The following is a 26,264-nucleotide window of genomic DNA, read 5'->3' on the forward strand; positions in this document are numbered from 1 at the left end:
AAATAGGAAAAATGTCAAAGGGGGTGAATACTTTCACAAGCCACTGTAGGTAATTACAAAATACTTGTTGATAGATTTGAGTGTAAAGAAGAATGTGGAATTTGCAACGTGTTTAGGAGGGGTCATTCCTTACTAGTAAAAGACAAAAGGTGACACAGGTTATGAGAAATGGGGAGAAACAAAGCTAAGTTTGTTAAATTGGTTAAAGTTAGACAAACTTTGGCGAACTGAAGAAAGTTTTAATTTGGTCAGGTGGCAGAGAGGGTGTACAGGAAGGAAAAGGCAGATGATGTGTACAGGTGCTGGCGGATATCTAGAGAAGAATTTATGGTTGGAATTGTAAACCAGTTGCACAATTATATTGTGGTCATCAAAGGGAAAGAGTCACATTTTGAGTTTTGAAATCAGATTCCACACACCAGGTGTTTCACATCTGAATCATTCCTGATTAGAGGGGAGGAATGGGGGTCTACAGAGTAAGGGGCTTAGAACCCTTGGACCATCCATTAAAGAACAGATCAAACAGGATTACCATTCTTATTTCAAATTGAATTCAAATAACCATGAAGACTGTGTGACGTCGACTGACCTCAAAGGGAGGGGCTTAAAAATTCTACATACGGCATCGTTTCGCAGATATTTTAAAACAGCAAACACATTTAGACACAGTTAAATGTTACTTGTGCTGTTTAGTTTCCAAGGTAACAAGAAGTGTATATTTAGAGTGTACAGAATGAGGCAGAGGGGAAGAAAAGTGTTGATCCTCTTGATGGAGCAATTACAAATAGACAAAGTCCAATAGTACAGATCAAAACACCTCATCTGTTAACAGTTGGAGGAGAAGGCTCATGAATGAAACAGTCATCCTCTCATTCACCGCCACTTGTGACACTTGAGTCACTTGGTATTTAAAGACATTACTGATTCGTGCAGTGCAGTACACATTCAGCCAAAACTACCAAGGAAGTTGTCATCTCATTGCAGGAGTATACAGACATCAGTGAGGGAGGTTAGTGCCTACATCCGTTGATCTGGATACTCATCAGTCGTTTGGAGGCAACATTGTTCTGATTAATTAATTAGTCAAGAGAGCAAAGACATTATGGGTTCAGCCAACGGGGAGAACTGAGGAAACTAAGAATTCAAGACAGAACTGTTACTGTATGCAACTGTGTCAGCTCAGCCATAAAGTAATGCAGTACAAATTGAGTGAGAGAGAGAGAGAGAGACGTTTTGTCTTCTGTGTCTCTGGCTTCAGCCTAGGTTGAAGATACCCAGATTAGAATCTTTCGAAAAATAAACAGATTCATGGGACAAGCGCCATTGCTAACTAGCATAGCTGGCCCCTTTGCTTTTCTAATTCTTTCTCATTTATGCAAAGAGTTATGGGATATTAGAATCCTTGTCTTAACCTTTGATATATTCAACTTAGGCTACAGCACAATTGTGTTTCCTATATTCAAGTAGTGTACACAAGTCACTTAAACTAAATTAAATAAATACTCAATAGCAACACACAGTATAATATTAACTAAGGAGCACATGCCTACATGGATTGTTGACTGTTAGTGCATGCCAGTTAAATACCAGTCAGCCTCAGCGTTCCACCATTAACAAGGCACTTGTTCTGTATGTCACCCGACCGACACCAGTGAGACTGTGCCTGGATATGATCAGTATGGTCGTGTCTGACGAAGACCAGCCTGGTGGTTCTGTAGTCTAGTTAAAAACAAGGAGGATTTAATTGGTGCAGGTTGAGGCCAAGTTCCAGAGGGTTATTGTTTGAATGCTGCCCTGAGTTTGGCTGAGAATCCCCATGGGTTCTCCAGTACGTCTTCTGCCTGTGGCATCAGCACCCCTCTCTGCAGGTCAACCCAGTGACCACTGTCCTTTTCCCCACCCTTCTCTTCTTCCTCCTCCTCTTCCTCCCATCGCTGAACTCTCTGACGGACACTCCGACGGGGTGGGGCACCTACATCCTCTCCATGGAGAAAACGCTTTACCAAGCGGTCCTCTAGTGAATGGAAGGTCAGCACACAGAGGCGGCCGCCAGGTTTAAGCACTGTCTGAGCAGTGCAGAGTCCAGCATGCAGGTCATTCAGCTCATCATTGACAAACATACGCAGCACCTGAAACGTCTTGGTGGCAACGTGTGAGGGTCGCTGAAGCCGATCTTTGTGGGCATAGAGAGCGCTGGCTGCAAAAGATCCTAGAGGCAAAGAAATGCTTTTATTTTAAATAAATCAAACAAATGACATGAAGCATTTATATAGCGCAGGAAGCATGTTATTCACCTGGAGAGCAGCATACCTGAAATGTTTCACATTCAATCCAGGAGACTCAACAGACCAGAACAGAATTCTTACAGCTCTCTAATGACTCTTAGTTTTTATAGCCACATTTTCCCATATCCTGTCCAGGCTGCAGATTTAATATGTGATTGACATTGACAGTAAGTAAAACCTGTAAATAAACAGGTGCTTTTGATAATACTTGAAAATGAAGTTGTGCTTCTCTTTCAGATGATGCTCTCTTCATCCCCCCATTGCAAATACCCTATAATGGTTGCCTTTGCTTGTGTGGTTTGATGACACCGTGTTCAGACAGACTGTGTTCAAGTAAGCTCAGATGGTCATGTTTGCATTTGGTACTGTTTGAAGTGCCACAAAACAATCTGTGCTGGGTGAAGAGCACGACCACTCCTCCCTGCTCCCTGGCACTGTTTGACAGACAAGGGGTCCAGACTGCAGTGCCTTCCTGGCTGCTGAAGCGCTGCTCTGTTTCCTATCTGGAGCTTTGGTGTCTCCTGTCCAGAGTAATGCCAGCATTGACGTAGAACCCAGCCCATGTGTGTACGTGAGAGGAGAAGAGAGGGAGAGCGAGAGAAAAAGAGAGAGAGCAAGAGGGGGAGAGAGAGAAAGAGGGAGAAAGAGACAGGGAGAGAGAGAAAGAGACAGGGAGAGAGAGAAAGAGAGAGAGAGAGAGAGAGAGAGAGAGAAGGGGGGAAAGGGAGAGAGAGCAGTGTGGCATTTCTCTCCTCTGGCGTTCAACAGCACTGACTGTGAGTCACCCAGCAATCAATAGAAAACCTGCGCTGCGGCCGTGGCCCAGTTTCACCAAGTTGTGCTCTCTCTCTCTAATTCATCTTTCAAGGGTCCCACAGCTAGAGTGCACGAGAAAAAAATAAGCAAAGATGCCACAAAGCAGCAGACTGGGAAAGCTAACAGAAATCTAGATATATCCAAACAATCTCACTGATCAACTGAACAGGCTGAACAAATAGCATTGCCAAACAGACACCAAATCCTCCAGACCTGTTGGAGGCAGCGGAGTTCTGAAACCCCTCTGGGATGTGGTGGTTATTCCCATTTTATAAGACCGATCACTTTGTCTTCATCTCTAATGGATAAATAATATTCTAAAAAACTTTTGTTTAATGTTTTTCGCTACAACCCTGACAAAAAATCTGGAAGAATGCCCAAAAAATGTAATTATTAACTAAGAATTTAGTCTAAGAAACATAAGAACGCCCTTGTTTGAATACATTTCTTCGCCAAGTGATGTTACCCCTGGTGATTGTCTGGTCTGAAGGCTAACGTGATGGACTCTGTCTTGCTATGAAATGAAAGGGTATCGCTGAGCTGTACATGTTCTTCTCCATCTGATTTTGTTTCTATAAAGGGGGCCAGGGAAAGACATTCACTTCACAATCATATTACAGCAATTACTTCTCCATAAGGACAGTACTGCACTGTGGAACAACACACCACTTAAGATAAGGGATCCAAATTACATGGCTTCCTTTGGAGTCCTGGAAGAACCATTCCTAGGCAGCCATACGCTGCCTGTTTATGCACAAGAGTATTTCAGACTGATGCTTGATTATTAGTTCATAAATCCTGTGTTCTATAAAGCAGTGAGGCACTTGAGGATGTATTACATCATTAATATTGTCAGGGCTTGAGGCATGAGTCCAACGGACTGCTAGTGAACTCTCCATGGAGCTTGGGCTTGTGCCGTGGTGATTATTCGTTTCTGTGAGCTGAAAACACCGCCTCATTCACGGTCTGTGGTTAGTGAAACACCACCGCCAAATGTCACCAAGTTGCAGACACCATGACGAGGATAGAAAACATTCTCTCAACTGGACTTAGAATTCACATTAGAATGTTATTCTTTTGAGGTTGTTTAACCCTGGAAAAGTGTGATTTAGAAATCAACACAGCGTTGCAATTCTAAGGGCTGTTCATTTATAATTGAAGAAAACTAGGGTGTCCATTTAGCTGGGCAAACTGCACACTGACACAATGCATTTATTGCGAGGCAAACAACCATTACTAACCGCATCAGTCACGTGAGTGAATGTTGGGTTGAAAGGCCACACACTCCTACAACAGTCAATCATGTTATCCTCACGAGCTGTGTCCATCACCATATCAAGGATGTGCCTGTTCACTCTGCTGCGTTAACTCTCAACAACTTGAGTCCATTTGAGATGCATTTCCCAAGAGGAAGCCAGTGGGACCCATGCACTCTCGATGTTTAGTGGTTGGATGCACCACTCTGACCCACTGAATAACAGAGCCTATATGGCAGGGGTAGGCAACTAGATTAATCCGCAGCCCTATTTTTGTCGGAGCGGATGGTCAGGGGGCCAGAACATAATTATAATAATTTTTACACTGCAAATTGACCACATCTTAGCCTAAAAAGAGATTGTATTTGAAAATAACAATTATTTCATACCTTGATTACAATGAGACATGATGACATGTATTTTTTATTAAATGTCACAAATTAAACACATTTTTAGCTAAATTCCTGGACTTTATGTTCTTATTTGACAAAAAACGTGTTTCTGACCCCTGCTATATGGGCTAAATGGATTGTTCTCCATAATAATGTGTCAGCAGTTCTTACAAAATATATGTATACTGAAATGAGGGAAAACATTTTAGGGGCCTCAGTCAGCCACAGCTGTGTGGGTTTACACAAAGGAAGGAAGAGATAGACAAGGGGATGTATGGAGGGAGGGAGTGGGGGGAGCAAAAGGCTCCCAAGGCACCTGTCATTATGGTGTCTCAACACCTTCAACAACCCAACCACCACTGCTTAATTTGTAACAAAATAGATGCTGGGGTGCAAGCGAGAGGGGGTAGGGAGGGCTCATTAGGCATTACTGTTGACTCTAGGAGGAATGGGGGAGGGGGACAATTGGCTTAGAATTAATATATTGGAGCCACAACTGAAGCAAAACTGCATGATTGTGTTATGCAAATGTATGTAAGCTAAACACACAAAATTAATCATAATAGTATAATATTTGATCTGTTAGTGGATTGTTGCTTTTGTTCATCACATGCCGAACATTTATTGTTGTATTCATATCAATTTATATAAACTATGGGTTGGTTAAGTCATATTTATTTGACTGGTTTGTCTATTTCTGTGGTGTTTTTCTCCTCATGAAATCAGATCCATGTCCTTTAGCTAGCTCTGCTAAAGAGGTATATAAACAGATGAATCAAATTCAAAAACATTTCAGAATTACATTCAGTATATTCAACTAAATGACTCTACTGAGGCAGGAACTATTTGATTTATTATGTCTCTACATTTTCATAATACAGGGGAATGGAAAGGAAATTAAGGAGGCAGGGCTACTAGTCCTTATAGAAGAGCTGCAGGGCTACTACTCCTTATAGAAGAGGGGCAGCGCTACTACTCCTTATAGAAGAGCTGCAGGGCTACTACTCCTTTTATAGAAGCGCTGCAGGGCTACAACTCCTTATAGAAGCGCTGCAGGGCTACTACTCCTCATAAAAGGGCTGCAAGACTACGACTCCTTATAGCAAAGCTACTACTCCTTATAGCAGAGCTGCAGGGCTACTACTCCTTACAGAAGAGCTGCAGGACTACTACTCCTTATAGAAGAGCTGCAGGGCTACTACTCCTTATAGAAGAGCTGCAGGGCTACTACTCCTTATAGAAGAGCTGCAGGGCTACTACTCCCCATAGAAGCGCAGCAGGGCTACAACTCCTTACAGCAGAGCTGCAGGGCTACTACTCCCTATAGCAGAGCTGCAGGGCTACTACTCCTTATAGAAGAGCTGCAGGGCTACTACTCATTATAGAAGAGCTGCAGGACTACAACTCCCCATAGAAGTGCTGCAGGGCTACAACTCCGTGTAGAAGAGCTGCAGGGCTACTACTTCTTATAGAAGAGCTGCAGGGCTACTACTCCTTATAGAAGAGCTGCAGAGCTACTACTCCCCATAGAAGTGCTGCAGGGCTACAACTCCGTGTAGAAGAGCTGCAGGGCTACTACTTCTTATAGAAGAGCTGCAGGGCTACTACTCCTTATAGAAGAGCTGCAGAGCTACTACTCCCCATAGAAGTGCTGCAGGGCTACTACTCCGTATAGAAGACCTGCAGGGCTACTACTCCTTATAGAAGAGCTGCAGGGCTACTACTTCTTATAGAAGAGCTGCAGGGCTACTACTCCTTATAGGAGAGCTGCAGAGCTACTACTCCTTATAGAAGAGCTGCAGAGCTACTCCTCCCCATAGAAGTGCTGCAGGGCTACAACTCCGTATAGAAGAGCTGCAGGGCTACTACTCCTTATAGAAGAGCTGCAGGGCTACTACTCCTTATAGAAGAGCTGCAGGGCTACTACTCCTTATAGAAGAGCTACAGGGCTACTACTCCTTATAGAAGAGCTACAGGGCTACTACTCCTTATAGAAGAGCTACAGGGCTACTACTCCGTATAGCAGAGCTGCAGGGCTACTACTCCTTATAGAAGGAATGCAGGACTACTACTCCTTATAGAAGAGCTGCAGGGCTGTTGGTAGCAAACACAGTTTTGAGCCCTGGCTCAAAATAAGCTCTGCACCCCAACATGGCTAAACAGTCTGGAAGGCTTCCTGCCACTGTAGTCTATGGGGCTTAAGAGATCTGCATCCTGATCTAAGTGTGCCTACAAAAAGGTAGAGAGATGGAGAGAGAAAAAGAAAGACCCATCCAATAAACCTATAGCACACTATAATTTTGGTCCTGAACACCCCCAACCATTGCGCTACAAAGTGTGCCCCCTTACACAAATACAACCTCCCCTCCCCTCCACCCACATGGCATTCTTCCCTAGGCAACGGTGTCACCAGCAGCCTAGCTGACCCCCTGGGACCCACATGAGTCAGGACCTCTTGGATTGATTGGAATAAAGATTGCTGGTGACTCGCTCTGCTCTTCAAAAGAGATCAAACAACTGTCCTCCCTCACACCTGTTCTCCCTGTGTGACGCACGTAGTGCCTAGCTCCGTAACAGCCATTGAGAAGATCTCTCTGTAGAGATCTCAGAGGAAGACAAAAAAAATACTTACAAAAATGCATTAAAAATTATGATCCATCCTCAATCCGTGCATGAGTGTGTGTGCATGTGTGTGAACGAGATGGGCTGGGGGATGGGCATAAAATGAGGTAGGGTGGGAAACTAAATCAAAGGCAACAAAGGGGAGGAGGAAGACGGGAGGGAAGAGAGAACGGGGGGCTCGTGTGAAAAAGAGAAGTTGTCACTCTCTTGTCAGAGCGGCAGCCGCACCCTACGCCAAACGCATCTCTCTCCTCCTTATTAATAGTAATCTCATCAGGAAATGGGTGCAAGAGGCATCCAAAACACAGACAGGAGAGGATGATGCTTGAGATTAGAGCCATTGTGATTTTTCCCCAGACAAATAGGTCCCACAGGAAGACGGGGGCTTAATATTTCCCTACCGTTTCTGCCCTGAGCCTCTAAAACAATGTAGGGAATTGGGGGGTACCTGCCACCATGCTGGCCAGCTGCTGTGTCCGGGTGATGGGGTAGACACTGCGTGCCTCCACCATGGCCGAGGCTATTTTCCTGGTGTGCCTTTCCTCCCCATAGGCAGTGAGGATGGACGCAAGAGCCTGTTGATCTAAGGCGTTCACAACGTCAGCGGCGCAGGGCATGTCGGGGTACCTACGCACAAAGAAGAGCCTGTTGATCTAAGGCGTTCACAACGTCAGCGGCGCAGGGCATGTCGGGGTACCTACGCACAAAGAAGAGCCTGTTGATCTAAGGCGTTCACAACGTCAGCGGCGCAGGGCATGTCGGGGTACCTACGCACAAAGAAGAGCCTGTTGATCTAAGGCGTTCACAACGTCAGCGGCGCAGGGCATGTCGGGGTACCTACGCACAAAGAAGAGCCTGCTGATCTAAGGCAGGAGCCAGCATCCAGAAGAACAGCATCCACACTACCTGGTTGCAACCTCAGTCTAGACAGCAGGGCTCCCAGCTCACTGAAACGCCCGAGCAACGGGTGCACCCGGCCACTGGGGGAGGGAGGGAGGGAGGGAGGGAGGGAGGGAGGGAGGGAGGGAGGGGGGAGGGAGGGAGGGAGGGAGGGAGGGAGGGAGGGAAAACTTTTAATCAGATAATTAAATGTCAGGAAAGAGACATGGAGAAATGGGTACAGATTATGTAAACACATTCAACACAGGTCAGAAATACTGTACAAGAATTTGTACAAGAACTCCTGTTGACACTTCCTGTTTGTTATGAATGCTAATGAGACAAATAAAAAGCACTATAAAAACTATAAAAAGTGGTTGACAGAAAAAGTAACCTTTTCCTTGCTGTTCAACACCTGTCTCCTCTGGACCCCATCCCCATGCAAATCCTTCCTGTACAACACACAGCCCTGTACAAGACACAGCCTCCTGCCTCAACACAGACAGCCCTGTACAAGACACAGCCTCCTGCCTCGACACACAGCCATGTACAAGACACAGACTCCTGCCTCGACACACAGCCCTGTACAAGACACAGCCTCCTGCCTCGACACACACAGCCATGTACAAGACACAGCCTCCTGCCTCGACACACAGCCCTGTACAAGACACAGCCTCCTGCCTCGACACACAGCCATGTACAAGACACAGCCTCCTGCCTCGACACACAGCCATGTACAAGACACAGCCTCCTGCCTCGACACACAGCTCTGTACAAGACACAGCCTCCTGCCTCGACACACAGCCCTGTACAAGACACAGTCTCCTGCCTCGACACACAGCCCTGTACAAGACACAGTCTCCTGCCTCGACACACAGCTCTGTACAAGACACAGTCTCCTGCCTCGACACACAGCCCTGTACAAGACACAGTCTCCTGCCTCGACACACAGCCCTGTACAAGACACAGCCCCTGCCCGCACACACAGCCATGTACAAGACACAGCCTCCTGTCTCGACACACAGCCCTGTACAAGAGACAGTCTCCTGCCTCGACACACAGCCCTGTACAAGAGACAGTCTCCTGCCTCGACACACAGCCCTGTACAAGACACAGCCCCCTGCCGCACACACAGGTGGTGGGATCTTTCCATCACAGTCATGCATTTTTCATGTGACCTTTGCAGTGAGCACAGAGATGATGGCTGGTGAGAGCTAGAGGGGCAGCCATAAATCAGCCTGAGGGGCCAACAGGGCCACCCAATACTGGCAGACAGACAGAGACGGGGTCTTAGACACCACACCAACCTGACTTATAACATCTTCCATATCTCAGCACCGCAGACAATTCCGATTCCGCCGCATCTAACCTCCTCTAGTCTCCTCTCAATAGTCTTGTTGAAATGAAATAAAATACCCCCATTGCTGCAATAAAGATATAATAGCAGTGGCCATCTCGATAAGGTCTCTCCCACTAACGGCTTAGCAAACAGGCCTTGGGGTCCTTGTGTTCATACACCCACTGACGCTTGAGAGACCAAAGGTTGAGTGGAGCATCTCGCCCGCGCTGTCAGGCCAGGGCTTTTCCTTATCATGCTCGAGAAGTTTTTCATTCTTCGCTGCAGTCATTAATATGCTGTAAAATCTATAGCAAGGCATTCTCCACACCCACGTGCTTCACAGACTCGTCCACCCCCTCCCGGTCCCATCTCAACAGAGCAGTGCCCCCAGACAGAGCAACCATGCCTACTGTGTACCAACGCAGTACACAGTAAGACCTTATGTCAATATGCTGAGAATTTATGGCTTCTGCAGCTCATTGGTTTGAGACCATTTTCATCAATCAGGACGCTTGATGTATTTCACTCCCTTCAGAGACTGAAGTCCCCTAAAAAGTTACATTGAGTATAAAATGTAATAAAGTGTAGGAAAACTGAAGGGATATCATATTATCCATACATTGTTTCATGGACATAACATCTACATTTACAAACCTTTGTTATCCCCCTAATTCAATTAAACTTGGTTACCATGGTAAACTATACTGTGTGTGGAGATACATTTAATTTTAACCAGGTAGTTGACTTGTTCAAATGCATCGTAAGGTTTAATCATAAACTTGGTTTGGTACAGATGGTGTCGTGTCAACTCTTCTAGCCTCCTCCACAAATCTTATATTGTCTTCAGCAATAAGGCAGGCAGGCAAGGAGAGGAGGTGGATTAAGTAATGAAGAGACAAAGACCCTAACAAACTGTTCTCATAGTAGTTATGGCTAAAACGTGTTGAACTACAAAAGATTATGATGGAGCTTTCTTAGTAAGGGATTTTAATCTATGGATTTTATTAATTGATAATTGCAAGAGATAAGGAAATTGCCCACTTGGCCAGAGTCTCATCATTAGTAACTATTTTCAGTTCCGGGTATTTTTTTCTACACACCCTCAGCTATGCCGGTTGAACTCACCTTCCCCTACACACTGAGGAGGCTCCAATGCTCTCTTTCTGTAAGACACAGAAGGATTTAAGAATATGCAAAACAGTTAACATTTTTTTAATTATTTACTTCTTTACGTGGCTTAGACACATGGTTGGATATATACATTCCTTATGTAAGGTGTTATATTATTAAACATGCCCAGTTTCAGTAGTGTGTGCACGTGTGTGTGGTCCAAGTATAGGCTTCTAATTGCTTTAGAGAACTGATCTATATGTAGTTATGCAACCCACAACATTAACATCATTCTTAACTTATAACTGAATAAAAGGTTAGTTGGTGTTTTAAATGTCATCTCCCCTGGTCCACCTACAACATGTTAAATGATTGAAGAGAAGGCCACATTGGGGCATATGGTGGATTGAATGACCTTAAGTAATGCTGGGGGATGCCCTGCCCTGCTGAGTGAGGTAACAGGGCTCTAGGCAGGGAAACCTTGTTAAAAAAATAAAATGATGAACTGGTTATTGTTACAACCACTCTTCTTCACGTGCATGTGTCAAACTAGGGCCAGTAGGGACACTCTTCCCTCTGCACAAGGTAGACCCCAATGCCCTAGGGTGGTGACTGGGGATACTGTCCGGAAGGTTGCAAGTTCAAACCCCCGAGCTGACAAGGTAAAAATCTGTCGTACTGCCCCTGAACAGGCAGTTAAACCCACTGTTCCTAGGCCGTCATTGAAAATAAGAATTTGTTCTTAACTGACTTGCCTAGTTAAATAAAGGTAAAATGAAAAAATAAAACACTGAGGTCCTGCCTGTCTGTAGTCACTACAACTTCCATGTCACGTATCACATTAAAAGGGGTTTGGGAACTTATTTCACTTTAAGTTCCATTAGGGTCTTCAGGAAGTGTGAAGATTGGCCACTAAACGGCGAAACTTCCGTCTTTCAAAAATAACACCCTATTCCAATTTCTGGCATAAGTGCTCAGCCTGCATCTATTTTTGCTACTCAGTTTGCTCCAGAAAATGTCCCCAGTTGTCCACAACTGTTAAAAAGAAAGCCCTTCCCCTGTCTGTGTACTGTAGGCCCATCCTGGAGGTAAGTATTGGTGGTAGTATTGGTGCCCTGGAGCAGGACCTTATATGGCTCCCAGGGCAGTATTGAGTAGCATGGATGAAAGGTCCCCAGAGTAAATGGCCTGCTCCTCAGTCCCAGTTGCTAATATATGCATAGTATTATTAGTATTGTATAGAAAACACTCTGAAGTTTCTAAAACTGTTTGAATGATATCTGTGAGTATAACAGAACTCACATGGCAGGCAAAAACATGAGAAGAAATCCAGACAGGATGTGGGAAATCTGAGGTTGGTCGATTTTCAACCCAGCCCCTATTGAATACCCAGTGGGATATTGGTTATGTTGCACTTCCTAAAGCTTCCACTAGATGTCAACCGTCTTTAGAAACTTGAATGAGGCTTCTACTGTGATGTGGGGCCGGATGAGAGCTCTGAGTCAGTGGTCTGGCAGAGAGCCAGATCCTGGTCACGCGCATTTCACATGATACAACCTGCGTTCCATGGCTTTTCTACAGATAATGGAATTCTCCGGGTTGGAACGTTATTGAAGATTTATGATAAAAACATCCTAAAGATTGATTCTATACTTAGTTTGAAATGTTTCTACAACCTGTAATATAACTTTTTGAAGTTTTCGTCCAACGTTCGGCTGGACCTGCACGATTTGTGTACTGGATTTGTGTACTAAACGCGCTAACAAAAGTAGCTACTTGGACATAAATAATGGACATTATCGAACAAGACAAACTGGGAGTGCATTCCTGGGAGTGCATTCTGATGAAGATCATCAAAAGGTAAGGGAATATTTATAATGTTATTTCTGATTTCTGTTGACTCCAACATGGCGGATATATATTTTTTTCTGAGTGCCGTCTCAGATTATTGCATGGTTTGCTTTTTCCGTAAAGTTTTTTTAAAATCTGACACCGCGGTTGCATTAAGGAGAGGTATATCTTTATTTCCATGTCTAACAATTGTATTTATCGACATTTAGAATGAGTATGTCTGTAAAATGATGTGGCTCTCTGCAATATCACCGGATGTTTTTGGAACTAGTGAACATAACGCGCCAATGAATACTGAGATTTTTTAAATATAAATATGAACTTTATCAAACAAAACATACATGTATTGTGTAACATGAAGTCCTATGGGTGTCATTGATGAAGATCATCACAGGTTAGAGATGAATTTTATCTCTATTTGTGCTTTTTGTGACTCCTCTCTTCAGCTGGAAAAATGGCAGAATTTTTCTGTGAGTTGGTGGTGACCTAGCATAATCCTTTGTGGTGCTTTCGCTGTAAAGCCTATTTGAAAGAGGACACTGTGGTGGGATTATCAACAATATTACCTTTAAAATGGTATAAGATGTATGTTTGAGGAATTTTAATTATGAGATTTCTGTTGTTTTGAATTTGGCACCCAGCACTTTCACTGGCTGTTGTCATATCGATCCCGTTAACGGGATTGCAGCCCTTAGAAGTTTTAATAAAGGAACAGAGCTTTGAGCTGCTGCAGTCTTCTTCATATGAATGTTTATCACCTGTTTATCTGGGTTTGAAGTAGAGCAGATAAGGGTTTGCCTACACATATTCCTCTGTTGGTTTGGTAATCTTTTAAGCGCTTCCTCTGATGGATGACACTGATGTACAGTACGGATGTACTGTGTAAAGATCGTGTCCTTTGTTTTCCATTTTCATGACTGTAACCTGAACATATTACACAAAAATGCACTATATTCAGCAGCACTTGAAAACACACATCTGCAGATGCCATTCCCCTCCCAACGCCCCATTTTGAGGTAAAAGTGCCAGGAGTCCTCACTGTTGAGTGCTAAGTGTGTGTGTGTTGTTGTTGTTGTTATGTGTGTTTGTGTATGTGTGTGTGTGTCCAACATGACGCGCTGCCTCTCCACAAATCAAGTCTGAAATATTCCCCAGTGCTGACCTGCTCAGCTCCTCTACCTGCGTCACTAAGGCCTAAGACAAGATGCTGATTGATTGTTTTCAGCAGGGGAGCAGTGATGAAAATATCTACAGGACATGAAAAAAGAACACACACACAGATGCTTGTGTTTGGTTTGGAATGTGAACTTAAGCAACCTCAACTCTAGAAGTTTAAACTAAACTTAAAAATAAACAAATGTAGCATGTATGTGTTTAAGATGTAAGCCTAAAACTAAAGAGAGTTAGCGCTATGTAGATTCTCAGTAGAGTGCCACAACTAATGTCGTTTCCCCTTTTTCTCCCTGGTAGGCCTGTTCACTAGATTTAACCCTAGGAGAGTGGAATGGTGTCTATAGTAAACACAATACATCAGGTTTCTTGCTAAATGCTAATCACCCCATGCAAATCAACGACATGCAGACACCAATCACTAGTAATTTACTTTCTCTTTTTGTTAATTTTCTACTTTCTACTAAAGTTGCACACACATAAAGCCCCCTGTACGTAAGTAATAGCAATAAGAAAGATATCTCTGGTAATAGACTAGTACGTAGAATCTCCACAATATTGTCACACTCAGTCACACTTAGAGAATTAAGTCTCAACATTAGGGCCTGGACAATAACAGATACTTGTTAGTGTCGTGGCAAGGAAACAAAACACAAAGCGGATTTACCTTCTTTAGGAAAGCAGCCCTAATATGTTGGAAACAAACATCACGATGTCATTCAGAGTTACATGTATTGATTTTCCAAGCTATAGCACACACTATTTCACATACAGCAGGTTTATAAAGGATCAAAGACTTTGATCTGCTTCACGTTTTCATTTTTGGCAAGGAAAAAAACATTTTACTCCACTGGTATCGTCCTGGGCCTTCTTTCATTTTGATTTTGGCACAAATGAAAATGTGCCACTGATTTGTCCATTGATTGATGTTTCAGCATTGAAGATTTCGGTGTTCGAATAGCCGTGTGTGACATATTCACGCCATTACAAGCCTGCTAGAGTTAGCAACAGGCTTCATACCGTAGTAGTACAGATGAAGCCTGACCTGGAATCTGAAGCAAATTGAAGCTGGTTAGCTTTAGAAAACCAGCTTCTTTCGTAGGATACCCCTCAGACCACTGCAACCAACGTGAAAGTTGTCAGGGCGTCTACTATGCTAGAAAATCTAACTCTGGGCTCTAATCTAAGCAATTACATAAGTGCAGATTCACATCGCTCTTCAATAGTTTGCATCAAGGCTGTACTTTTTGCAAGGCAAAAGAGAAGTGAAATCAGTGAGGATAGAAATACGAGAGAGAGAGAAGAGAACGCTCTCCAGCCCTGTTGTGTGGAGGCATTACGTGGGCTGCAAGGGTCTTTTATACAGGCTTCCAATAATATTAGCTAATTGCTAGATTTCTCTGGCTTCTTTCAACTCACATCGTGAGTGGGTTTGGAAGGGTTTATAGCTGGGATATATTGCTGCTGACAGAATGGCGTACTCTGATTTTCTCTCTTCCGTCTCATCCCCCTCTCATAGGCGCGTTGGTGTAGCAGACATTCCCCCCGAGAGAGGTTTCCCCGGAATCTACGTAAAAGGATTCCTACCCACGCCATGGTCTTAGGAACATCTAATTTTCATCCTCCCTCATGCGCTCTCGCTCGCTCACACTCCTTCTCTCCCTCATTAATAAACACAGTGGCACGGTGTCTCCCTCCTCTCTTCGAAGTTTGCTGGGCTCTCCTCTCTCTTTACCTCCCACTCACCACTGACGGAACCTCAGTGGGAGGCAGCATCTCCCTCACACTGGGGACGTGGGCCTCTGTTCTGACAAATGAGACGCCAGGCCCACCAGCTAAGCGTGGGGGGACTGGGTTTAAGTCTCCCTGACACAATGGATGTGGATGGTTTGTGAAACGAGGGGCTTTAGCAGCAGTTACTCAATGATTCGCTTTCTTTCAGGGTTTGAAGGTTGGCAGGGAGGTGGAGAGGGTTGGGAGCTGGGATGCAAAAGGCTGTATCATGGTCTAGCTAACCTTCAATCCAAACTATGATCCATAAATTGTTGACGATATAACTTTGAGGGAAAATAACCCACATAACAGCATTAACAATGCAAGCACATACCAATCACATTCGGCAGTAGAGCTATTGTGAATCAGACTTTATTAGAGTGTCTATTCTGTTTTGTAGTCTCACTTCAAATAACTGCCTCTAAAGTATGTATATATGAATCAGAATGTAAGCAGGTACAGTGAAATTAATTGCATTGTAGGTAGCCTACACATTTAATAATTTTACAATGACTTTTATAGCATATTAAGATGTGTTAAAGGGATACTTTGGGATTTTGGCAATGAGGCCTTTGATCTACTTTCCCAGAGTCAGATGAACTGGTGGATACCATTTGTATGTCTCTGCGTCTAACATACACGTCATTTGTAACTAGTTAGCAACTTCCTTCAAACTCCAGGCAGAAACATAAAAATGGTATCCATAAGCTCACCTGACTTTGGGGAAGAAGAAAGCTCCTCATTGCCAAAATCCAGAAGTATCCCTTTGATGTTCATTGACATTTCTACATGCAGATTACATTTGCAAACAAATGTATTTATATTTGACTTGCAAATCTGTGAAATATGTGACTTAAGTACAATTTGTACCCATATTGTACATACCACTGTAACTATTATAAAAAAAGGCAATCACCTGTGTTCCTTGGCCAGCTGTTGAGCTAAGCTGAATGCTGTGGGGTCTCGGTCTAGGACCACTACTGTCACTTCAGGAGAGGCCCTCAGGATGGCTTTGGTGTGACCTCCACCTCCAAAGCTCAAGGTCAGAAAAACATATGGACACAAACAATAGGCTATATGTGGCTGATGTCAAGGACAGTGCTTTCAGAGGCCTTACAACGACAACCCTCTATCAATTAGCCTATACAGTGGAGCAAAAAAGTATTTAGTCAGCCACCAATTGTGCAAGTTGTCCCAATTAAAAAGATGAGAGAGGCCTGTAATTTTCATCATAGGTACACTTCAACTATGACAGACAAAATGAGAAAAAAAATCCAGAAAATCACATTGTAGGATTTTTATTGAATTTATTTGCAAATTATGGTGGAAAATAAGTATTTGGTCACCTACAAACAAGCAAGATTTCTGGCTCTCACAGACCTGTAACTTCTTCCTTAAGAGGCTCCTCTGTCCTCCACTCGTTACCTGGATTAATGGCACCTGTTTGAACTTATCAGTATAAAAGACACCTGTCCACAACCTCAAACAGTCACACTCCAAACTCCACTATGGCCAAGACCAAAGAGCTGTCAAAGGACACCAGAAACAAAATTGTAGACCTGCACCAGGCTGGGAAGACTGAATCTGCAATAGGTAAGCAGCTTGGTTTGAAGAAATCAACTGTGGGAGCAATTATTAGGAAATGGAAGACATACAAGACCACTGATAATCTCCCTCGATCTGGGGCTCCACGCAAGATCTCACCGCGTGGGGTCAAATTGATCACAAGAATGGTGAGCAAAAATCCCAGTACCACACGGGGGGACCTAGTGAATGACCTGCAGAGAGCTGGGACTAAAGTAACAAAGCCTACCATCAGTAACACACTACGCCGCCAGGGACTCAAATCCTGCAGTGCCAGACATGTCCCCCTGCTTAAGCCAGTACATGTCCAGGCCCGTCTGAAGTTTGCTAGAGAGCATTTGGATGATCCAGAAGAAGATTGGGAGAATGTAATATGGTCAGATGAAACCAAAATATAACTTTTTGGTAAAAACTCAACTCGTCGTGTTTGGAGGACAAAGAATGCTGAGTGGCATCCAAAGAACACCATACCTACTGTGAAGCATGGGGTGGAAACATGCTTTGGGGCTGTTTTTCTGCAAAGGGACCAGGACGACTGATCCGTGTAAAGGAAAGAATGAATGGGATCATGTATCGTGAGATTTTGAGTGAAAACCTCCTTCCATCAGCAAGGGCATTGAAGATGAAACGTGGCTGGGTCTTTCAGCATGACAATGATCCCAAACACACCGCCCGGGCAACAAAGGAGTGGCTTCGTAAGAAGCATTTCAAGGTCCTGGAGTGGCCTAGCCAGTCTCCAGATCTCAACCACCTAGAAAATCTTTGGAGGGAGTTGAAAGTCTGTGTTGCCCAGCAACAGCCCCAAAACATCACTGCTCTAGAGGAAATCTGCATGGAGGAATGGGCCAAAATACCAGCAACAGTGTGTGAAAACCTTGTGAAGACTTACAGAAAACATTTGACCTCTGTCATTGCCAACAAAGGATATATAACAAAGTATTGAGATAAACTTTTTTTAATTACAGGCCTCTCTCATCTTTTTAAGTGGGAGAACTTGCACAATTGGTGGCTGACTAAATACTTTTTTGCCCTACTGTATGTGTCCTGATAAATAAAAATGCCACTGAACAATAAAGACTTATCCCCAATAGTACCTTGTGTAAATATTTACAATTCATTTGACTGCCAATCTCCTTCTGGAGTTATAAGCTCAGCCCCTGCACATACTTTATCACCACACCATCACTCTCCGCATCATCACAGTGAATGGGGATTGCGGGAAACGGCTGTCATCGAATGAGCATTTAACTCAACAAATGGTAAAATGGCTGAAAAACTGAGTAAATATGATATTTGTCAAAAGTATTTGTGCCTGTAGAAATTACCCATTGATTATTGCCTGAGAAAATCACTACCTAGTATTGTAAAAATTACCCATTGATTATTTTCTAAGAAAATCACTACCTAGCTGTTTCTCTACTAACGTTACCTAGTGTCACGCCCTGGTCAAAGTATTTTGTGTTCATCTTTATGTATTTGGTCAGGCCAGGGTGTGGCATGGGGTTTTTGTAATTGTGGTGTGTTTGTCTTGGGGTTTTGGTGGTGGTATTGGGATTGTAGCTTAGTGGGTTGTCTAGCAAAGTCTATGGCTGTCTGGAGTGGTTCTCAATCAGAGGCAGATGCTTATCGTTGTCTCTGATTGGGAACCATATTTAGGCAGCCATATTCTTTGAGTTTGTCGTGGGTGATTGTCCTTAGTGTCCTATGTGTACTCTCTGTTAGTTTGCACCAGTTAGGCTGTTTCGGTTTTGTTTATTGTTTTTTTGTAAGTTCGTGTTTCTTTGTTGTATTAAACATGGATCGCAATCGACACGCTGCAGTTTGGTCCGACTCTCCTTCATCACCACTAGAAAACCGTTACAGAATCACCCACCAACCAAGGACCAAGCGGCGTGGTAAACAGAGGCAGCAGCAACAGCAGCAGCAGGAGAAGCGACAGGTGCAGCAGGAGCAACAGCAGCAGCAGCAAAGGCAGCAGCAGGAGCAAAGGCAGCAGCAGGAGAAGCAACAGAGGCAGCAGCAGCATTGGGAGAGGCTGCACTCTTTGGATAAATGGACTTGGGAGGAGATCCTTGACGGACAAGGACCCTGGGCAGAGCCATGGATGGAATTGGAGCTGTCGGCGAAGCAGAGTGCTGAGTCTGAGAGTGTGGAGGATGTATTGGACAGAGTAGAAAGAAAGGTGTGGGCTTGGCATAGCATGCACGGCATACCAGTGCCAGCACCACGCATCAGGCCTACAGTGCGTCCCACCTGTTCAGCGCTGCCGGAGCCTTTCTCCTCTACAGCGCTGCTGGAGTCTTCCGCCTGTTCAGCGCAGCCAGAGCCTTTCTCCTCTCCTGCGCGGCCGGAGTCTCCCGCCTGTTCAGCGCAGCCAGTCTACAAGGAGCTGCCAGTCTGTAAGGAGCTGCCAGTCTGTAAGGAGCTGCCGGTCTGTAAGGAGCTGCCGGTCTGTAAGGAGCTGCCAGTCTGCACGGAGCTGTCAGTCTGCACGGAGCTGCCAGTCTGCACGGAGCTGCCAGTCTGCACGGAGCTGCCAGTCTGCACAGAGCTGCCAGTCTGCACAGAGCCGCCAGAGCTGCCAGTCTGTAAGAAGCCGCCAGAACTGTCAGCCTACATGGAGCAGCCAGAGCTGTCAGTCTGCATGAAGCAGCCAGAGATGTCAGTCTGCATAGAGCAGCCAGTCTGCATGGAGCAGCCAGTCTGCAAGGAGCTGTCAGTCTGCAAGGAGCTGTCAGTCTGCAAGGAGCTGTCAGTCTGCAAGGAGCTGTCAGTCTGCAAGGAGCTGTCAGTCTGCACGGAGCTGCCAGTCTGCACGGAGCTGCCAGTCTGCACGGAGCTGCCAGTCTGCACGGAGCTACCAGTCTGCACGGAGCTACCAGTCTGCAAGGAGCTGCCAGTCTGCACGGAGCCGCCTGAGCTGTCAGCCTATATGGAGCAGCTAGTGCTGCCAGTCTGCCCAGCGCCGCCAGTGCCCCCCGTCTGCCCAGCGTCACCAGTCTGCCCAGCGCCGTCAGTCTGCCCAGCATCGCCAGTCTGCCCAGCGTCGCCAGTCTGCCCAGCGCCACCAGTCTGCCCAGCATCGCCAGTCTGCCCAGCATCGCCAGGCTGCCCAGCACTGCCAGTCTGCCTAGCGTCGCCAGTCTGCCCAGCGCCGCCAGGCTGCCCAGCGCTTCCAGATCTGCCAGTCAGCCAGACTCTTCCAGATCTGCCAGTCAGCCAGTCTCTTCCAGATCTGCCAGTCAGCCAGACTCTTCCAGATCTGCCAGTCAACCAGACTCTTCCAGATCTGCCAGTCAACCAGACCCTTCCAGATCTGCCAGTCAACCAGACTCTTCCAGATCTGCCAGTCAACCAGACTCTTCCAGATCTGCCAGTCAACCAGACTCTTCCAGATCTGCCAGTCAGCCAGTCTCTTCCAGATCTGCCAGTCAGCCAGACTCTTCCAGATCTGCCAGTCAACCAGACTCTTCCAGATCTGCCAGTCAACCAGACCCTTCCAGATCTGCCAGTCAACCAGACTCTTCCAGATCTGCCAGTCAACCAGACTCTTCCAGATCTGCCAGTCAACCAGACTCTTCCAGATCTGCCAGTCAACCAGACTCTTCCAGATCTGCCAGTCAACCAGACTCTTCCAGATCTGCCAGTCAACCAGACTCTTCCAGATCTGCCAGTCAACCAGACTCTTCCAGATCTGCCAGTCAACCAGACTCTTCCAGATCTGCCAGTCAACCAGACTCTTCCAGATCTGCCAGTCAACCAGACTCTTCCAGATCCGCCAGTCAGCCGGGATCTGCCAGAACTGCCAGTCGGCCAGGATCCGCCAGTCAGCCAGGATCCGCCAGTCTGCCAGGATCAGTTAGATCCGCCATTCAGCCAGGATCCGCCAGTCTGCCAGGATCCGCCAGTCAGCCAGGATCCGCCAGTCAGCCAGGATCCGCCAGTCAGCCAGGATCCGCCAGTCCATGATCCGCCAGTCAGCCAGGATCCGCCAGTCTTTCAGGATCCGCCAGAAGTGCCAGTCAACCAGGATCCGCCAGTCAGCCAGGATCCGCTAGTCTGCCAGGATCCGCCAGTCAGCCAGGATCTGCCAGTCGGCCAGGATCTGCCAGTCAGCCAGGATCCGCCAGTCCATGATCCGCCAGTCAGCCAGGATCCGCCAGTCTTTCAGGATCCGCCAGAAGTGCCAGTCAACCAGGATCCGCCAGTCAGCCAGGATCCGCTAGTCTGCCAGGATCCGCCAGTCTGCCAGGATCCGCCAGTCTGCCAGGATCCGCCAGAACTGCCAGTCTGCCAGGATCCGCCAGTCTGCCAGGATCCGCCAGAACTGCCAGTCGGCCAGGATCTGCCAGTCGGCCAGGATCTGCCAGTCAGCCAGGATCTGCCAGTCGGCCAGGATCTGCCAGTCGGCCAGGATCTGCCAGTCGGCCAGGATCTGCCAGTCGGCCAGGATCCGCCAGTCTGCCAGGATCAGTTAGATCCGCCAGTCTGCCAGGATCCGCCAGTCTGCCAGGATCCGCCAGTCTGCCAGGATCCGCCAGTCAGCCAGGATCCGCCAGTCAGCCAGGATCCGCCAGTCTCCCAGGACCCACCAGTCAGCCAGGATCCGCCAGAGGTGCCAGTCAGCCAGGATTTGCCGGAACCACCAGCCAGCCAGGATCTGGTAGATCCATCAACCTGCCTGAGCTTCCTCTCACTCCTGAGCTTCCTCTCACTCCTGAGCTTCCTCTCACTCCTGAGCTTCCTCTCACTCCTGAGCTTCCTCTCACTCCTGAGCTTTCTCTCACTCCCGAGCTTCCCCTCAGTCCCGAGCTGTCCTTCAGTCCCGATCTGCTCCTCAGTCCAGTGGGGTTCTGGGTGAGGACTACTAGGCCATGGTCGGCGGCGAGGGTGGACTATCCAGGGACGAAGGGAGAGGGGACTAAGACATTAAATGAGTGGGGTCCACGTCCCGCGCCCGAGCCGCCACCATGGACAGACGCCCACCCGGACCCTCCCTATTGTTTTGAGGTGCGTTCGGGAGTCCGCACCTTAGGGGGTTCTGTCACGCCCTGGTCAAAGTATTTTGTGTTCATCTTTATGTATTTGGTCAGGCCAGGGTGTGGCATGGGGTTTTTGTAATTGTGGTGTGTTTGTCTTGGGGTTTTGGTGGTGGTATTGGGATTGTAGCTTAGTGGGTTGTCTAGCAAAGTCTATGGCTGTCTGAGTGGTTCTCAATCAGAGGCAGATGCTTATCGTTGTCTCTGATTGGGAACCATATTTAGGCAGCCATATTCTTTGAGTTTGTCGTGGGTGATTGTCCTTAGTGTCCTATGTGTACTCTCTGTTAGTTTGCACCAGTTAGGCTGTTTCGGTTTTGTTTATTGTTTTTTTGTAAGTTCGTGTTTCTTTGTTGTATTAAACATGGATCGCAATCGACACGCTGCAGTTTGGTCCGACTCTCCTTCATCACCACTAGAAAACCGTTACACCTAGCCATTTCTCTCTTTTACTTCAGTGGTTTGTAAAATAATTGAGTCATCCAGACATCTTTTTAAAAAACCTACAAAGTTATTATTTTCCAATGAACAAAACACAATGAGCATGAACCAGTTAAGATAAATAAGTTATCAAGGTAATTTGCTTATAGATAAGTCGATGTAATGTCTATTCACTTCCCGACTGTATTGGCTCATAGCTACAGTTCCCAGCTTGAATTGAAGACTCTTGGGTATCGGGTTACATATCCACATCCATTGGAGGCTGGGAAGTCCCACCTAAACTTTCATTCGCTGTTCGGACTGTCCGTACATTTTTGGTGTAAGGATAGGTCTCACCCCCATATGCAGCACAGCGTTGGAAAGCTAAAAACCTCCAACATAGATAGCAATTAGTTGTTCTATGACAAACACCAATGTTTTTATAACAAATTCTATTTTAAAAAATGAACAATTTGTAGACAGTCATCATTTGTAATTCATTACAGCAGGACAACATTTATAGGAGACAAAAGCTGAGATCTTGAATTCGTAGAGTCACCAACCCACTGTACAGGAGGGGAGGAAAGAATGAATCAAGGCAGTGCTGTAAGGACTCAGGATACTTTTCCCACTAGTTAATTGATGTATTATTACAGTAAAAAGGCAGCTGAAATCTTATAGGATGTCATTTATAAAGTTGATAGTAAATATACAGTACAAGTCAAAAGTTTGGACACCTAACTCATTCAAGAGATTTTCTTTATTTTTACTATTTTCTACATTGTAGAATAATAGTGAAGACATCAAAACTATGATATAACACATATGGAATCATGTAGTAACCACAAAAGTGTTGAACAAATCAAAATATATTTTATATTCAAATTAGTCACCCTTTGCTATGATGACAGCTTTGCACACTCTTGGCATTCTCTCAACCAGCTTCATGAGGTAGTCACCTGGAATGCATTTCAATTAACAGGTGTGCCTTGTTAAAAGTACATTTGTGGAATTTCTTTCTTTCTTAATGCATTTGAGCCAATCACTTGTGTTGTGACAAGGTAGGGTTAGTATACAGTGAAAGGACCGACGCTGGAGTCGAGAAGCAGGTACGGGGAGTAGAACATTTCATGAGAAACTGACAAATCACAAGACAGGAACAGCGTCAGCACACGGGTACACAATGACAATCAACAATCAATGCAGCAGCGGAGAACAGAGATGGGGAACTGACAAATATAGGGGAGGCAATAAACAGGTGATTGAGTCTAAGTGAGTCCAATAATAGGCTGATGCGCGTGACAGTAACACCCTCTAGGGGTGCCACCCAGCGTCCCACCTGGGCGAGCCTAACGGGCCGGATGAGGCACGGGCGCTGAACAAGCCGACTGGACGTGAAACCCAGATGAACCGGCAGAGGCGTGAGAGCCTGGCAAGCCGGCTGAGGCATGAAGGCCTGTCGATCCCGCGTGGGAGCCTGATGATCCGGTGGAGGCGTAGCAGCCTGACAAGCTGGCTGGGCATAAAATCCTGGCGGTCCGGCTGAGGCCTGACGTGGGATGGGCGCCTTCTGACCCAACCGGGGAAAGAAACCTCTCGAGCCAGCTAGGGTGTGACAGCCTGATGAGCTGGCTTTAGGCACCCCCGGATCCATCAGTGGCGGCCCCCGGACCCGACGTCACCACCAACCGGAAAGCCAGCAATCCCTGATGCTTTGTGTGGTGTCTTCTGCATTCTGTAAGGACCGAAGCTGGAGATGAGAAGCAGGTATAGGGAGTTGAAAATGTAATGAGGAACAGACAGGTAACAGGACAGGAACAGCGTCAGAACACGGGTACACAAGGACATATGACAATCAATGCAGAAGCAGGGAACAGAGTGGGGAACCAGACCGATATAGGGAAGGTAATGACAGAGGTGATTGCTGATGGGCGCCTTCCGAACCAACCGGGGCAAGAAACCTCTTGAGCCAGCTAGGGCGTGACAGCCCGATGAGCTGGCTTAGGCACCCCTGGTTCCATTGGTGTCAGGCCCCGGACCCGAGGTCAAACCAACCGGAACGTCGGCACTCCCCGATGCTTTGTATGAAAGCTTCTGCATTGATTGTCTTATGTCCTTGTATACCGGTGTACTGACGCTGTTCCTGTTCTGTTTTATGTCTGTTCCTGATTCAATGTTTGACTCCCCGTACCTGCTCCTCATTCCCGGAGTCGGTCCTTACAGAATGCAGAAGCCTTCTAAATTTGAGATTTTTGGTTCCAAGCAATGTGATTTTGTTTCATTACAGAAGGCCCTTGTTGATTTAAAATGTGTACTTAATGCGGGCAAAACTAAATATATGTAGTTCTATAATTCAGGCAAAAATGTTACCAATGGACTACATTTTTACTCATTGGATGGTTCTCTCATCGAGCAAGTTCCATCCTATAAATATCTGGGAGTTTGGATTTATAAAGATCTAACTCTTGAAAAACATACGGAAGTGCTAGTTATAAAGCTAAGATTTAAAGTGGGCTTCTTTTTACCAAATAGATACTTCCTCGCTCTAAACATCAGGAAGCAGATTGTACAATCAACTTTCCTGCCAGTTTCTGACTATCGTGACACCATTTGTCAAAATGCAGCAGACACGCCATTCGTTTCATCACTGGTGACAGATTTAATACTCACCACTGCATCCTGTATCAAAAGGTTGGCTGGTCCTCATCAAAGTCACGTAGATCAATGAATTATCAAACATATTTTTTGTTTACAAAGCCCTACTACACAAGTTTCCAACTTACCTAACTTTGGTGCCAACGTATAAAATAATGTGATACCAAACCCGTTCACAGGGTTGGTTAGCGCTGCAGATTCCTAGGGTCTACACGGAATTAGGTAAATCTGTTTTCACACTTCACATTTTTTAATCACTTACAAAATGCATTACATTTGGATTCCCTGGTGCCACTAGGGTATTTTAAAACCCTGACGATAAATGAGTTCACAGAGGTGTAAAATTGTTTGTTTGATTGATTTAGTAACTTGTCTATGACACCTGTGATGTTGGTGATGTTCTTGTGTAGGGTACTTCTTATTGTATATTGTTATATTTTTTATCTTTTGCTTTGTGGTCTCAGGCCGCCATTGAAAATGAGACCCTGGTCACAAATTGGGCTCCCTGATTAAATAAAAGTTCATTTAAAAAAATACAGCCATCAGTAAACATCAATTGATCATGTATTTTCAGATACACAAGGGTAGCCAGATGCATTTGTCAGGTAGCTAGCTAGCTAAAGGAAACAATATGTCATTTAGCTTGCTTCATCAGAGATTAGGATTTTGGAAAGAGTTTGACATCGTCCTGGTAAAGTTGTAAATCAGACTACTGTCATCAACACTATAGATGGAAAGCAAATCAAACGATATTGGATATAGCCATCCAGTTTATCTCGTTAACAAGCCATATTGTCCTGATCTGATGTTAGCTAGCTATCATGTCTGTTAGCAGCAATCGTGATCAAACACCTTAAAAACAACGTTGAAAGGGGATACTGCTAGCCAACTCCACTAGGAAGGCCTACGTTGGAGATAAATGTACACTGCACAAAGTTTCTACCTGTAGCTTGCAAAGTAAACATCAGCTAACAGTAACGTTACATTGGCAAATACACCCATCTGCGGTTTGAAAGGCAGACTCTACAAAGGATGGGAAATGAACTTAAACCACTCATACTTGTCAGGTATTG

General features: G+C 45.5%; 1 protein-coding gene across 1 annotated transcript; it reads right to left on the reverse strand.

Annotated features, from left to right (window-relative positions):
* LOC112249598 (12S rRNA N4-methylcytidine methyltransferase-like) lies at positions 1–24,190 on the reverse strand. Its single transcript, XM_042320191.1, has 5 exons — positions 23,907–24,190; positions 16,410–16,529; positions 8,178–8,351; positions 7,820–8,016; positions 1–2,209 (listed from the first exon to the last, which is right to left on the reverse strand). Exons 1-5 carry the CDS (start codon positions 24,188–24,190, stop codon positions 1,776–1,778), a joined length of 1,209 nt encoding a protein of 402 aa, XP_042176125.1. The 3' UTR covers positions 1–1,775.
* Between the last annotated feature and the right edge of the window lie 2,074 nt (positions 24,191–26,264).

This window comes from Oncorhynchus tshawytscha, linkage group LG04 (assembly GCF_018296145.1).
Source record: "Oncorhynchus tshawytscha isolate Ot180627B linkage group LG04, Otsh_v2.0, whole genome shotgun sequence".
Taxonomy (NCBI): domain Eukaryota; kingdom Metazoa; phylum Chordata; class Actinopteri; order Salmoniformes; family Salmonidae; genus Oncorhynchus; species Oncorhynchus tshawytscha.